At 34.7% G+C, this 17,579-nt stretch overlaps 1 protein-coding gene across 3 annotated transcripts in view; it reads left to right on the top strand.

Moving 5' to 3' along the window:
• Positions 1–17,579, top strand: part of CDH18 (cadherin 18) — a 993,503-nt gene that overhangs the window by 776,478 nt on the left and 199,446 nt on the right. For all 3 annotated transcript variants that reach the window (XM_055131052.1, XM_055131061.1, XM_055131049.1), the window contains one exon: positions 5,956–6,075. In XM_055131052.1, the coding sequence (XP_054987027.1) occupies positions 5,956–6,075 (120 nt within the window). The remainder of the gene's footprint in view (positions 1–5,955; positions 6,076–17,579) is intronic.

Here is a 17,579-nt window from a genome sequence, read left to right as displayed (position 1 = left end):
CCCCAACAAGTATTTTTATACACTCACTCTTTCAGGCTTGTATAAATCATTGACAGAGATGCGTTAATTTCCTGCATGAGAAGTGTGTACCATCAGAAATATTTAACTTGAAAATAATACATATGAAGTAGTGAATGAGATTTTAAGGTAGAATGTTGGAGTGATAGCACAGAGGATAGGGCATTTACCTTGCATGCAGTCAACCCGGATTCAATTCCTCCATCCCTCTCGGAGAGCCCGGCAAGCTACCTAGAGTATCCCGCCCTTATGTCAGAGCCAGGCAAGCTACCCATGGCGTATTCAATTTACCCAAAATAGTAACAACAAGTCTCACAATGGAGACGTTACTGGTGCCCACTCGAGCAAATCGATGAGCAACGGGATGACAGTGACAGTGACAGACATAATTTTGCATGTGTTTTTGTAATTTAGCATTACATGTCATAATCATCCATTTCTTGTATAAAGTTAAAATCTGTTCCATGAAGAAATTTAATTGTACAGTATTGCATAAATAGATATATATATACACACATCTATATATTACTGTAGATTTTTGCATCATACATATTATACAGATATAATTATTTAAATTTAACCAGAATTAAAAAACATTATGATAAAGGCAATGTTTTAATTTGTTTCAAATACAAATACTGTGATGTCAAATAGGGCTTTGTATTTTTAAAGTATTATACATTTCTACTGAATTTTAATTTCTCTACATGTGAGATTACTTTTCATACATTTAATTACTTTATTTTTGGGTTATGACCTGATTCCTGGTTTAAATTCATATAAAAATATCTATGACTTTATATTAACTTGTCAACTGATTTCCCATTTCATAAAGAAAAAAACATACTCAGTCTGAGGTATTACTCCTCTGCTATAATGACCTTTGTTTTTTTTTTCCTTATAAGTTCATCTCTTGAAGTGATGGAGCTTAGAACTTCATCCCATTAAATTTGTTGGTCAACAATCCAACCCACAGTGTATCTTAGAAGATTCCTGATTGTTTCTATTTAAATTGATTAATGAGCATAAAAATATTTATCTAATGTGAACAAACTAATAAAATACCAATGGTCCTTACTCTGTTTCTATGTAAACTGCAAATTTAAAAGACAATGATATAATCAAGTATTCTCCTTTAAGATTGAAAACTCCATATCAAATCTGCTTTAAAAGAAATCATTTCACAGGTTTCCAGGGATTAAATTTTGTCCCCTGCTACTTGTAACTGCATTCCTTCTGCTAATAACTGGGGCAGGTACACCTGCTGGTGTCACAGTGTGTGTGTGTGTGTGTGTGTGTGTGTGTGTGTGTGTGTGTGTGTGCATATGCATTATGCATGTACGCCTTTTAACCAGTCACCTTTCTACTCTTAAGGTTTCAATCTAATGTCAGTGTTGCCACAATTTTGTGTCAAAGGCAATTTACTATTCCTAACTTCACACACAGAATTTCCTTTCACACGTGAGATATACTGTACACATAGGTAGCGTCTTTTAACAGTCTTACTCTTTTGATCACAGTAAAATTTAATGTACTCATTTTAATTTTTAGAAATCTTTTCTGTTCTTGCTTCCCTCTGCTACATTGACCCTTCACACAGTTAGCAAACACCACCATGCCCCTCTCCTTTCTTTCACCCTTTCTCTTCATTCTTTATTTCTCCTGGTTCTTTCTTCCATGCAGTTCCTCCAGTTTCATTTAACAGGGCTGGACTTTTAGAGACACTTCACGTTGAACAGAACATCCTGTTCTGTGTGCTGAGAGGCACACTGTTGCAGCTGACATGCAATCATGCTCTGCTTAGATTTCTCTCTTTATTCATGGAATATTGTTTTGGAACTACTTTTAAGATATTAAAAATTAATTATCCTAAAATCAAGAATACAGCAAGGTTATTTTTCAAAACCTGAAGATCCTGTGTATTTCTCAGTGGCCAATATTTTATTTTATTTTCCTCCTCTGAATTCCAGGAGACTTTATTCCCGCATCTAATCTACATTTTTCTATGAGATAAAATATTTAACTGGTTACATTTTATCTTTTCCCACATGATGTCTATTTTATAATTTTATAAACTGTTCTAGCTATATATTACAAGATTTAAATTATATATGCATATATATACACACACATACATATATATGTATATTTGCTTTCAGTCTCTTTTCACAGTGCTTAGGGCTTGCTCCCTGGCTCTGTGACCACAAATCATATCTTCCAAGGTTCAGTGAGGAGACAACACAAAGTTCCAGAGATTGAACCCAGGGGTATCTTGCAAGGTAATTGCCTTAACCACTGTACTATCAGCCCAGCCTAAAGAATTTCATAATCAAATAAAATTCCTACAAAATGCTTTCTACCAAAATTTGTAAAATTTTGACTAATTTATCAGCATTAAGCCATGGTTGGTTTGATGGTTTATATGTATTTAGTGGCATACACTGAACAAATTCACTAGATGCATGTTTGGTATGAGGTAAGATTTGTGATATCACAGAAAGAAAAACATTGCATTTTATTGTTATTTTCATCACAATAACACTTAATGTTGTAAGATAGTCTACATGTACTTAATGTGCAGAGTTTAATCAAGTCAGAGAACATGGTGCTACAATTCATGACAGTCAGAGTACATGCAATCCTGAATAAGCAGCCTTCAACTAAGATGATTTTTATGTGACTCCATTTTTATTTATCTGTATTTTGGTTTGGGAGTGCCTGGGTACCGTACTTGGTGGTGTTCAGAGTTTATTACTAGCTCTGAGCTCAACAATCACCCATGATGGTTTGGGGGGGGCGGGAGGGCATACATGAAGCCAGGTATCAAATCTGGATGAGTCATGTACATGGTGATTTCTTTACCCACTATATTATCTCTCTTATCTCTCCATCTTGGTGTGTTTTTATTTTAATTTTAGTTCATTGTAAACCATGCAGCAATGAGAAATGATATTATTTTCTATACCCTTTATTTAGAACCCTCCTGGGGAAATAACAAATGTAACCAACATAACCAGGTTACTGAACTGATGGAGCAATAGCACAGCTGTAGGGCATTTGCCTTGCACTTGGCCGACCAGGGTTTGGTTCCTCCACCCCTCTTGGAGAGCCCGGAAAGCTACTGAGAGTATCTCCTCGGCACGGCAGAGCCTGGCAAGCTACTCTTGGCATATTTGATATGTCAAAAACAGTGACAAGTCTCACGATGGAGACATTACTGGTGCCCGCTCGAGCAAATTGATGAGCAACGGGATGACAGTGACAGTGACTGAACTGATTGATTCTAGGTTCCCCCAGTTTTACTTGTTTGTGTGGGTAAACTATTAAAATGATCCTACATGCAGCATCATTTCATTATTATTATTATTATTATTATTATTATTATTATTATTATTTATTGGCGTTTGGGTCACATCTGACAATGCACAGGGGTTACTCTTGGCTCTACACTCAGGAATTACTCCTGGCGGTGCTGGGGGAACCATATGGGATATCGAGGATCTAACCCATGTCAGTAGCGTGCAAGGCTACTAATATATAGTATACTAATATATAGCAGGCCCCACCTGCTATATTATCACTCCAGCCCCAGGATTATCATTATTATACTGACATAAACAAAAATCTGAACATCAAGAAGATGCGTCTGTGGCCTTTTCTAACCAAATCCATCCCTCACTAGTCCCTCTCTAATAGAAATGATTTTGTTCATCCTCTCTAAAGTGTTGTCATTTTAATAGTGCCCTAAAGTGTAATCACGCCATCAGAGAGTGTAAATAACTTGCTTTCTTCAGCGGGTTTAGTTACGTCATCCAAGTAGTTCCATGCATTATGTCTGATCATTTTTAATGCTGAGTTGTTTTCTCTGAATGTGCTACATTTTGACCATTTCCCCACTGAAGGACAGCTGAATTACTTATAGTTTGGGACTACTACAAATAATGTTGCCATGAATATTTATATCAGTTTTTTGTTAACATAAATGTACATTACTTTAGAGTAAAATGCCTAAGAGTACGATTTCTGGGTTATAGATAAATGTGTTTTCAGTATTACAAGAAACGGCTAAATTTATGCCGTGTCTGTGTGAGTGACATAATCACTCACATTCTTACCAAATTTTGGACTTGCTGATGTGTTTTATTTCCAGTCTATTTCTTTCAGACATAAAATGATCAATACTCCTTTTTGGAATATGTGAGATTGTTAATTATGTCAATGTTAAATGTCTGAGTATAAAAAAAAAATACTCTCTTAGGGCCTGAGAGATGGTGAAAATATTAAAGGCACGAACTTTGCATGCGTGATCCTGATTTGGTACTCAGAACCACATGATCTCTGGAACACCTTGAGAAATGATTCCCAAGCACAGGGCCCGGAGTATCCCCTGAGCTCAGCCCAGTGTGGCCCCCAAACAAAAATACAATTTCAAAATCATCAGCTAATAGATGTCAGGTGAATTTGGCTTGGACTGAGTTTTATAGAATTCCTTCCTTGAGGGCATAGGACAAAATTTAAGATTTGCTTAAATAAATGTCTGATTTTCATAGAGAAGTAAAAAGTGTACAATTGGACAGCCACTGCATTCTTAAGAAGTATATAATGCCTAAGTATTTTAGGTTATTGCAGAAATTACAATTTCAAACTGAAAACCATACCTTAATGTTTAAGTATCAAAAAAATGCAAAATTTTATCAACCTCACTCAACTATGGATATATTTTTAATAGGGTATATATTAGTGGCCAAGATTTTTTTTGTTGGGTAGAATACAATTAAATATGCAGTGTTAGATGATTCGTCAGCTTCATCTCCTGAATAATTGATTGCTTTCAACCATTCATTCTGTGATGAAGCTACAAAATCCTTACTAGGAGCCTTTCCTGTTACATGTTGATGAGTTTTCTTTTAGGACTAATGAAAATATGATACAGATATGTCTAAGTATGCAAAGCATGTAAACATGGAGACAAAGAATATAAGTTCACTAATTTAGTGCCTAAAGCATAAATTTAATATGCTTTTTAGTACTTATAAAACAACAATGGTATGAACACTTAGTAATTGTCCTTATAAACATATAACAAGGGAAACAGGGGTCAGTGAGGATCAGTAAAAACACTATTACATTGTCCATGCAGGTAACCATCATGGAAATGCAAACCAACACAATAATGATCTACTAACACACCACAGGTAGTGCCTAAACGTTGCACTTGCATGCAGACCACTTGGGTTGGACTCCCAAATTTCCATATGGCACAGCAAGCCCTTTCAGGAAGAGAGATCCCAGGGAACAGAGGCAGGAATAAGCCTTCAGCAGGGTCGGTATATCCCTCAAACCCACATACTAAACAGTGGGGAAAACAGAGCTAGCATGGATGCCAGAGCTCAGTCCTTGCTTATGTGAGACACCAACTTACTCCTAGTTTCTGCAGCAGCCCCTAACCACGTTGGCTTAGCCCTAGACTCCCCAGGTTTAGCTTGAGGGATTCTTAGCCCCACTGGGAATGATTGTGGTCCCCAGCACAGAGGTCCAGAGCAGATCTACAGCCTCAAGCTGACATAAAATTCTCCTCACTGGTAGGGGGAGTAATGGCCTCCTGGCTCCAGAGGACGGTTGTTAGGCTTCTCATGCCGCCCTTCCCTGATAATTATCTTAGTCCTGTGTAAAACAGCCTAAAGGGATATGGTTTGGTCCTTGAGAACCAGTAAAACGGCTAATAAATAGTACATGTACAGTTGTAATCATCAGGAAAATGCAAATCACAACAGTGAGATATCAACTCACAACACAGAGCAAATATTTGATAGATAAATCTAAGGATAAGATTATAAGATGCATGTGCTAAAATATTAATGTAATTTATTTCTATGCTAAAATGAATCATACGCCAACTATTATTGCACACTAATATGTGTTTTCCTGGATGTGTAGGTACATCTGTTCTACAGGTGACAGCTACCGACGCGGATGACCCTACCTACGGAAATAGTGCTCGGGTAGTTTACAGCATTCTCCAGGGTCAACCCTACTTCTCCGTAGATCCGAAAACAGGTTAGTGCCTTTATGTATAATTTGTGTATGCTTTGCTTTCTTGTGTCTATGTACTCTTCTACATGAGACATTGTTAGCAAATGTGATACTGCCTTCATGAAAACAATCTAATAGAATAACTGAAGATAAATTTCACCCTTAATATTTTGAATGTGCATTATTAATGTTTATATTAATAGCTTTCATGTATTTGTGTATTCCTGATGAATTTAACTTTTGTTATGTTCAAAACATTATGGGTTCAATGTGGCACATTACATAAAATGAGATTTCCAAGGACATTGTATTTGGGGTACAGTTTTGCTTGCTAAAGTAATTGATCCATTGATTATTTTTCCAAAATTAATTTGAATTTGATTATTTGAAAAGTTGTTTAATAGATATGATTCTTCTGAGAAACATCTTGAATTGACAGTCCTTTCCTAAGAAGAAAAATCTTTACTTTCCAATATTTTGTCATAAGAAAGAAATTGAACATAAAATAATGTAAAGGCCAAACATTTTAAGGAAAAAATTTAATAACATTCTGCTATTACCTACCAAGACAAGCTAATCTGTATTATGATTATCTGATGTAAAATTGGAATGTGTGGTGAGAATAACAGAATGGTGGAGGGGGCACTTGTCATGTATGTTGCTAATTTTGAATTGATCTTCAGCACCCCAAATATTCCCCTGGGCCAGCCAAGAGTAAATCCCAGAGCACAAAGCTGAAGGAAGCCCTGAACACCACTTAATCTGGCCCCAAATCAACAACAAAAATAAAATAATGGAATGAATAATACTCAATAATATATGACAGGTTTATGTTTCTAGTCACATAATTTAAAACACACAAATCCCGTGGATTTGCTGACAGTTTATTAATAAAATGTGGCAGATCTTATTTTTAATTTTAATTTAGTCATATATCCTGTTGCCTCTTATCTGAAAAATATAGATTATATGAAAGTATAAAGGATATATCATTTAATGTAGAAGATAACGAACATTATTGATTGTTGATGTAAAAATGACAATGTAGATCTAAAAAAGGATAATCTATTGCATGTTTTACTTTGCTTTTGAGTCACACACAGTGGTGCTAGCGTATATTTCTGACACTGCACTCAGGGGTCACTCCTGGCAGTGTTCAGGGGATTTTATGGACTACTAGCATTTAACCTTGGAGGGCAGGCTGAATGCAGTTCAAATGCCCTAGCACTGGACTATTTCTCTGCCCCTGACAAATCTGGTTTCAATTATTATAAATTAATAAATTATAATAAATACATTAACTATCTATTTTAATGTCACAATATACCATTTTTACAGTTAATGAAGATGCTTCCACTACTTATACAGTACTTAATTTTTATTGTGGAATGTGAATTTATAATATTGTATGTGGTTTTTTAGGAACAAGGCCACACTTCTTCAAGATAATGTCATTGAAACAGATTATAAGAACAGGTTACAAGACCATCCAGTATTCACCTATCAATAGCCAACCACCAAGGTCCATTGAGCTGGTTCTTCTTTCTGATCTGCCTCTTTCACACACTCCAGTTACCTCAGTTTATTTTGTAGGCACTTCTCATGGATTCTGAAATCTGAGTGAAAGGCTATGAAATACTTGGTTGAGTCTTTGTCTTACTCTATGTTACATATGAGTGACACCATTTAGTTTTCCGTAGTGTTGGAGTATATTTGTTTGGTGTAGTTCTTTTTATTTTTTTAAATTTTATAAGGCGGTTCACAATATTGGACTACAGTTAATATTTAAACACCAATCTCACGACCATTATACCTTCCCACCACTAAATTTGGGATGTTTCCATCCCAAATCTCAATACCTGTCCCAATGCACAACCAACATAATATATTTTGTATTGTCTGTTAAGAAAAACCACTGAAAATACTACAAATTTTGAGGAGACACTGTGAAGATTGCTCTATTTTGGCAGGGGCCATTAAGACATTCTATATACTATCACTAACATGTTGTTAAAGGTTGAGTGAGATGAGATTTTGTATATATATATATGAAACTATGTATATATTCAAATACATATAAATATATATATATATATTTCCCTCTATTATTTGTTGCCTACTATTTGTACCCCATTAAATGTGGTGTGGTACTTATGGAGAATGGGTAGAGAGCGTCTTATGGTGTGTCCAGAAATATGCTTACTTGTATGTGAGGTTTGGCCTTGAGTGTGGCAGTGATTGGGTTCTGGAAGTTATCAACTTCTGGGACTGATTCCCTTGGGGCGGGAGGGATCTCACCCATCCCCCTCTGCAGTGCCTTAAGTGAAGCGGCCTGACACGGATTTGGTGGCATGGCTATGGGGGGCGTCATATTGCTCCCTTCCTGGAGAAAAAGGGGTGGTGTAGTTCTATTTGTTTATTTTTTTTTCTCTTATTGATTTTACCTTTAGAGTGGAGTAAATATCATGGCTACATCATTGATGTCAGTCAATATCATGTAGGCTTTGGCCCATGTTTTTTTATTTTAATATGTTTTATTGTTTCAGATTGAATATCTAGTTCTTAATTCTATTTAGAAAAAATAAAAATAAAGCATTTATATGCAATTTGAAGCAACAGACCCTAAACTAGGCATTTGGGGGATGGTTTTGAGTAGGGAAATCAGATAAAGGAGTCAGAAAACTGAAATCAGTATAAATCTAGATTGATGGTTCATACTCAGTACAGCCATTTGTTTCATCCCAGTCAAATTACTGGAGCATCAGATGCTCTTCAAACATACCTTTTATTCCCAAATAACTGCATCTATCCCCCTGTACTTCATGGCCACGTTGCTAAATGTTACACAATACTATAATAAATTGATCACATTACCGCATTTCATGTTCCTGATTGCTTGTATGTCAATTTTATAAAGTGACATCTGCATTCAATGAGGAATTTTGTGGAAAGCTATTAGTCCTTGGGAAATTGGAGGTTCACTGTAAAGTCACCTTGTTTTCCTAAGTTTGTAATTGAAACTAATATTCAAATTTACACAGTCAGCAGGAGAACAAGATTTCAAAATAGGGCTGATTCCCAAAAAGTAACCTTCCATTAAGAACTTGTGGCAGAAAGCAATCAGCTTAGGGCTCATTTAATGATATAGTCCTCAGTGAGTTTTGTGGACCACATTAGTTAGGAAACAAAAGTTTCAGCATTCTTTCTTTAGTCTGCATAGTAAAATTGAATCATAAGCAATTTTTGATTCTATTTCATCTCCTTAAGTGTATTTACTTGAAACATTTTAGATTGTTATAGAAGTTCATATGTTTGAGAAAATGAAGGAAGCATCTTTAGGTATCAATACCATTTCAACATAGGAGCCTGAATAAAATATCAATTCTCTGAAAGTACTTCAACATTGCTTAGTCTCACAGTGAATTTTTAGGAAACATTACTTTAATAACACTATACAACATCTTCTCATTTCCAGTTTTTTGAAGATAGAATAATGGCTTTTTCTGTTTCAATCAGTCATATAATAATTTAGGATTGTCCTCAAATTATTGTACAAGTAATATTGAACTGTTATAATAGATTTTGTATTTTTAAAACATTATAATCACTATAATATAATGTTAATCAAAACAGAAGAGCAATGAAAGATCACAAAGAAAATTTCCTGCATATTTAAAGTATTATATTTTAAGAAGGTTGTAAAAACATGAATTCATAGTATGTTAAGACCCAAAGAAAATGTTTTGCCTAGAAAAAAAGCACTTTACATTGAAATAAAATATGACTTGGGGGATAGCTTCCAAACATCAGTTTCTGATGTTAATAGTATTTGAGTTTTCTTTTTCAAAAAAAAAATCCCCATATTTCACATAGAATTTTGACTACCTAAACACCTGAATCAGAAAAGAATATACATTTATACTTTAAGATTTCTTTAAATAGTTTTTTCTCAGGGCTGGAGCAATAATGCAGTGGGTAGGATATTTGCCTTGCAAGCAGTCAACCCGGGTTTGATTCCCAGCATCCCATATGGTCCTCTGAGCACTGCCAGGAGTAATTCCTGTGTGCAGAGCACCGCCGGGTGTGACCCAAAAACCAAACCCACCCAAAAATATGTTTTTCTCTTTAATTGTCCTTTTCCTTTGGTCTTATTTGTTTGACTCATCCAATTTGTGTAAAATATCCATTGGTACCCATATTGATGGCTAATCACTCATGCAATGGAATGGGAAAATAAAAAGTATTCTCAGTAACCTGAAATCTTCTGATGTGGGGGAAATTACAGAGAGAAAGCCTTCTCCTCTGCTTGCCAAATTCTCTCTTCTAAACATGATCTCAAGATCTAGTGCATTTTCTCTACTTCTGTTGACAATAATATCTTTCTCAATTCTCTCTCCCTCAAAATGCTACCTTTTGCCCCAGCTACTGGGATGGTCAGAAATTTCCAAGCCTATAGAAATGTGGGAAATAGGGGCCGGAGCGATAGCACAGCGGGTAGGGCGTTTGCCTTGCACGCGGCCGACCCGGATTCGATCCCCGGCATCCCATATGGTCCCCCAAGCACCGCCAGGAGTAGTTCCTGAGTGCAAAGCCAGGAGTAACCCCTGAGCATCGCTGGGTGTGACCCAAAAAGCAAAAAAAAAAAAAAAGAAAAGAAAGAAATGTGGGAAATAATTATGAGTTTTGCTCAAAGGAATCAATTTGAAACAGAAAATCAAATATCCAGAGTTCTTCAATTATCTCTGAAACACATCTGATGCTATCTGTTTTGGGGAGCCAGAGTTGGGGAACATCTGGCAGTATTGAAGTCCCGGGTTCGATTCCCAGCATTCCATATAGTCCCCCAGCACCGCCAGGAGTAATTCCTGAGTGTAGAGCCAGGAGTAAGCCCTGTGCATCACTGGGTATGACCCGAAAAGCAAAATAAATAAATAAATAATAAATAAATAAATAAATAAAATAAAAATCATGTTCTATTTAATGTAATTTTATACTAATTTTAAAGACAGAGCATATGATGGTTTCTATGTTTTTTTCTTTTCCCCCTTTAAGTTTAATTTGCTTATTTGTAGGATTATGGTAGTACTGATTGTGATAGCATTTGTTCTATGTATTAGAATTTTAATAGATGTTGCACTGAATTTGTATAAATATCTATTTGAAATTATTATTTTCACATTGTTAACATATTAGTCTGTGAGGTGCTATATTTCCCTGTTTTATCTATCTTCTTATCTTATTTTTTAGTAGTGACTTATTGTTTCAATGGATTTGTCATTTTTACTGATTGTAAATTTCCTAGGATCTTATTTTTTGTATATAATTGTACATAAAGTGACATTTGATTAGTTCAATTTTTGATGGATAAAGATAATGCCTATTTTCAATTTCATCTACACTGTGTTTTGTTTTGTACCATTCTTCCTAAATATAAACTGGATTTAGATTATTACCATTTACAGTTCCTGTGCCATGAATGTATGTATTTTGCTATTTTGAAAAAAGCTTATAAAAGTTTAAAAATATTTAAATAGAGTAAATTAATTTTTGATATAGTCATGGCCCATATGCAATCTGAAGAATCACTTTCTTGAACTTTACATTTTAATCAGTTATCTTATATTGTATTACTCTCTATCTCTACTAAACTATTACACAATGATCAATAAAATAATCGTAGGCCTTTAAGGTCAACATACAAAGTATGCATTTTCACACTATTCTTATGAAAAAAAAATGGAACATATGATTTTGTTTGAAAATATTTTTATATTTTAAAATGCAATCCACATAGATTTTTTCTGAGGATAAACAAATTTTTGAGACTATAACTATTTTGCAAGGGAGGATAGATTTGTTGGGGGGGTTCACAAATGAATATAGTTCTTTACACACTAATAAAATACATCCTGGATTTTTTAAGGCAGGCACATGAGACAGGTACAGGTGAATTTATCTGAGATTGAGAAGTTGTAGCACTGAGAGTATCTAAAATTGCTCTCATTTGCCGGCATCAGGAAAAGGAATCCTTGTGGATTCCCCAAGGCTGCTTTAACTGAGAGGGATGGGGCCGGCGAGGCTAGAAACTGCCAACGGGAAGCCATCTGGGGCAGAGCCAGGCACATCCTGGGCAGACACCATGAAGACTTAGATATATTGACTCTGTCTGCAAGGACTCAGGGAATACACTTCAGCCTTTTCGAGTAATTTCTTTTTTTTTAATCTTGATAAGTTCTCCTTAGTGTCATCACTGGGGATCTTAAAGTAAAAATTTTCCATTTTCTTTCTTGTGACCTGAAAACAGATTGTTGAAGTTGTTGTTCTCTGATTTGTAGATATCACTTCCCTGCTTACATGTCATTGCTTTGCTCAAAATCTAGGACTTTTCTGCCGTCGTATTTAATCAAGTCACAGTATCAAATTTTCTTTTGATGTTTTGTAGAGTATGGTGACATTTTTCAGATTTGTGAATATCCACTGGGGAGGAAAACAATGATTCACTCTTTACCGTGTGTTGGTGTCCTGACTAGTGGAATACAATTTTTTCTACCAATTATTAATGATTCAAATGCAAACCACTTATGATAACCAGTATGCCTACAGCAAAAACAAATGCATTTTTAATATGGAATTTTATACTTAGATACACAGCTCATATCATGGAACCATTTGAAGGATGCGAAATGGTACAGTAGGTAAGAAGTTTGCTTTGCGTGCAGCTGTCCCATTCTATCCCAGTCACAACACAGGGTGCCCTGAGCCCTACTATTTGTGATATCTGAGCACAGAGTAATCCTAGGCACTGCTGGATTTGGGCCCCAAACAAATAAAAATAATAGTATGTAACAGTTTAGCTTAATATAGCTTAATATAGCTCTTCCAATTTGAATTATATGAAACATACTGCTTAAATTGATCAATATGTGATATCCTCACTTGAAATAAACCATATTTTATTTTATTTCATATTTAATATGTCACAGAATCACCTACAGTAACTTAAATATTAAAAAGAGGAAACAGCAAAGAAGCCATGCTGTTAGAAACTATAATGTGATCATTTATATTTATCTGTGCATTTTCTTCCTTTGTCTTTAAGCAGGAATTATAGTATGCATTTGAATAGAACTTTCCAACTATTTCTCCAAATCATGAAAAAGCAACATTGCTCACTATATTCACTTGAACTGATTCATCAGTAAATATTTATCGCTTGCTTTCTATGAATACAACTCCGTGGAATGTTAAATCTCGATGAATAAAAAGAATAAATTAGAATCTAAAACATTGATATATTCATTATAAAATTCTAAAATATCATTTGGAAACTGAAAGAAAACTTCTAAATTGGCCCTCACAATTGATAATGTTAAATTTTTCCTTTAAATATTCCCAGTGAGATATGCCTACTTTGTTCGATCTAATTTGAAATCATTGTTTGAAAAAACAGTGCATCAAGATTCAGAGAGATTGTACAGTGAACAGTGCACTTGCCCTCTTCAATGCCTGGCACCTCATCTATTTTTCTGAGCCCCTCTAGGTATGGTCCCCGATGTACACTCAGGGGTAAGACCTGACACCACAAAATGTGCAGTCTCCCATCATCTCCCCAACCCCGGCAAAAAATAGTGTATTCAATATTACTGAAAACAAAGCATTAGGCCCTATAATCGCTTAATAGTCGATAAATCAGGCTCAAAAAGCAGTTCAACTGAAATAATGAATCATCTGTTGTGGCAATATTAAGACAAGTTTCACCTACTCTATCATAAAACTTATGCCGATTATGTAATATTTTTGTATCTTCTGTGCCAATAAACAATAGTGACACAATTACTTCTAAGGTGATGGTGAATATAGTTTAACTCTACACCAAGATCCGTTGTTGAAAAATATGAAATATTTTCAAAGAATATTTGAAAAATGTACATCTACATTGAAATATTAAAAGCATAAAAAGATATTTGTAATTTAATGATCTTCCTCAAAAATTGGTTGGAGCGATTGCACTGCAGGTAGGGCGTTTGCCTTGCAAGTGGAAGACCCAGGTTTGATTCCTCCACCCCTCTCAGAGAGCCCAGCAAGCTATCAAGAGTATCTTGCCTGCATGGCAGAGCCTGGCAAGCTACCCGTGGCATATTCGATATGCCAAAAGCAGTAACAACAAGTCTCATGATGGAGATGTTACTGGTGCCCGCCCGAGCAAATCAATGAACAATGGGCTGACAGTGACAGTGAGTTATCAAAAATTAATTAAATTTTATGAAATTATCTACTACAACCTATTAAATCATTTTAGATCATAATAATAGAATAAAAAGATATACTTGTCCCAGAAGATATTTATATGATGCAAGTAATGTTGTTACTCTAAAATGAGAAATCTATCACAATTAACCTAAGCACTTACTTAAAAATGGTCTATAATTAGGCTAATATTTTAAATCTATGTGAAAAAAATGGAATAATTTTATGATTAAATTCCTCCTCCATAACAACAAAATAAATGTCTCTGGTGGAATTTTATTAATTTCATATTTTCTTCTGGGGTCTTGAGTATGACTATCTGAATGAAATGCATTTTCTTTGAAGAAGGGTTTTTTCCCTTCATTAATTTATTGGGGCAAAGGATCATATCCAGTGGTTCTCAGGGTGCAATACTGGATCTGCTCTTAAACATTTTTCCTGGCATGGCTTGGGAAAACATACAGGGTGCCAATATTAAACCCAATTTGGCCAAGTGAGAGTCAAATGCCCTACTCTCTGTAATATCTCTTTACTACATTTCTTTGGATTCAAAATGTGATTTGAAAACATGCACATGCATGGGTACATGTATATGCATGTACAAACATACCCAGAGAGAGCAAGCGAGTGAGCGAGAGAGAAAAAGAGAGAGAGAGAGATGGATAGATAGAGAGAAGTAATTAGTAAGCTCTAGAAACTGAAGTTGATACAAAACACTGGGATCAGATTCCCAGGATCAAATTAAATATCTGTTCCACCATATACAGAAGTGGCCACATGAATTACAACCACTGTCCCGAGTTTTATTTTCCTCTCCTAAAAATACATATATAGTTCTGTGCCCTAATTGCCTGTCAGTAAATCTGTGAATATATGTATTTATGCACATAGGCAAACAAATACATACACCATGCATTCATAGAGAATTTCTATTTTAAAATAATTGCCACTAAGTTATTATACATAATATAATTATACATATATAATGTATTGTACTTATATAAATATACATATCATAATTATACATAAAATTATACTTATTATACATAATATGTTATACATAATATAATTGCCACTAAGTTGTAATACTATAAACATGTACATCAATGTCAACTCAGGTCAGTACTGATAACCGAGCAATGCAATCACCTTCTCTCCAATTCTTTGAGGCTTTATTCCAGATATTGATTGTGAGTGTTAGAAAATTATTTACTCCTGAAGCTACTCACCCTATTCATATGCGTAAGGATATTTGACTTCATTTATAGTAGAGGCAACCATTGACTGTTTCACCCAGTGGTTGCAATAAATTGTGACTCCAGACTCTTAGAGTTAAAGATACCTTAAGTGTTAGCGGAGGGGAGCAGCTGATTGCAGAACCCCAGGATGCTGATTACAGTGTAGAGACCTGTGTAAAGGATCAACTTGTAAGTTATTGTGAGTGAGCGTTGGAACAATAATTGCAAATTGATGACTTTTTTCTGACTGAATGACAGGCAACATATATACATATGTGTACACATATATATATACACATATGTATATATGTGTGTATAAACATTTTCCTTTCTTTTGATATGTTCTAATTTTAGCATAGACTAATTATTCACTTAGTGTCTTTTTGGATAGCAAGATGATTTTTTCTTTTTAAGATGCCCACTTCCTTAGATTTAACATTGCAGCGTTATTTTTTATTTTTTAATTATTCTTTTTCATTGGCATACAGCATACACACAATTTATGTCCCTATTGTGTACTTGTTCAATAAACAAATCATTAGTTTGGAAACAGAAGGTTAGCACAGGAAAAAAATAATTATGAGTCTATTCTTCAAGCAAATTGCAACATTGTTTTATTAGCACATACACGGATCTGGAGTTATAATTCTGTTTCCCATGTGTTTCACACACACACACACACACACACATGCCTGAACACGTGCATACAACCCTGCACCAGGAAAGGAAAAATTGCACTGTCCCATAGGCAATCAAGTGGAGTCAAGGGCAAGGTTTGAATTCATCCAGCACTAATTATCTGAGCCCCGCTCTTGTTCAGACCCCTTTCTAGGGATTATCATAAACTGTTCCCAAGTTGTAGCAAACATTTCTTTCCTCTTAACATCATTTCTCTTCTAGTTATTCTTGTTTAAGTGTCACTGGAACTTCTTACCTTATTTCGTTGCATAATTCATCATGCATAGTTGTCCTTGTCATGTATTCAACAAATATGCATTAACATGCCATAAACTTTCATTACCATTCATCTCCCCCCAGTGTGCCTGAAATTAGTATGCAAAAGATAAGTGATAAAGGTTGCCCCTCCCCAACATATATACACAATGATTAATTATTAATAAACTTGAGATGCTTTGTACTGGATGCTGAAGCAACATTATTTTTAAGCTCCTGAAATACAGATTCAAGAATTCCAATGACCTACTAGAATCTCCATTGGTATATTTTTGCCATTGTTGGCACATTTGTCTGTTTTAAAACAAGTCCAAAATATTTAATTTTTTTGTTAGAAAATTTACAGACAAAAAATATATGACTCATGGAGAAAATTTCTTGTTTTTTTTTTTCCTATAAAACGTTATAACAAATATTTTCAATTTCTTCAATAGTTCTTTGGTTGTCTCCGCTCACAATTTTATTTCTAATCCTCAGGAAGCACTTTGAAAATATTAAAGAGTTACAAGTGAAATGTGCACCTTGGGAAAAAGCCTGAAAATATAAATTAAACTCACAAGACTGGACACATTGATATGGTGAAAATACCTTTTCATTCCTAGTGGCTGAGTTTGTATTTGCAACTCTGCTCCTGTATATGAATCATTATATTGCTTAGATCATGAAAAATGCAAAAGAGACAAAAGTACAAGTTTCCCCTTTGTGAAACAGATTATATTTTCTAGGAACATCAGTTTATCTGACAGTAACTACTCACAAGGTTTATTTTGTCAGAAAATGAAAATACAGTTTTGGAAAGATTAAAATAAAGTGCTGGTTCTTAGAAAATTATCACAAGGAGTAAGCCTTCCACATGGAGACTTCAAGTAAATCCCTACCATCAAATATGGTGTCACAAATGATCCTTGAGCACAGAGCCAGGATTGTTATTATATTAATTATTATTATATTACATAATTACATTGAATTATTATAAAAGTATTAGAATAATAACTTTCAGAATAAATGTAGCTGGGCTAATAAATGATAAATGATAACTAATTACATGGAGATAAAAAATTTTTCTAATGGACATTGTCTAGAAGAATC

This window comes from Sorex araneus, chromosome 1, assembly GCF_027595985.1.
Source record: "Sorex araneus isolate mSorAra2 chromosome 1, mSorAra2.pri, whole genome shotgun sequence".
NCBI lineage: Eukaryota > Metazoa > Chordata > Mammalia > Eulipotyphla > Soricidae > Sorex > Sorex araneus.
Note: the sequence above shows the minus strand (reverse complement) of the source record. Positions and strands in the feature narration are given on the sequence as shown.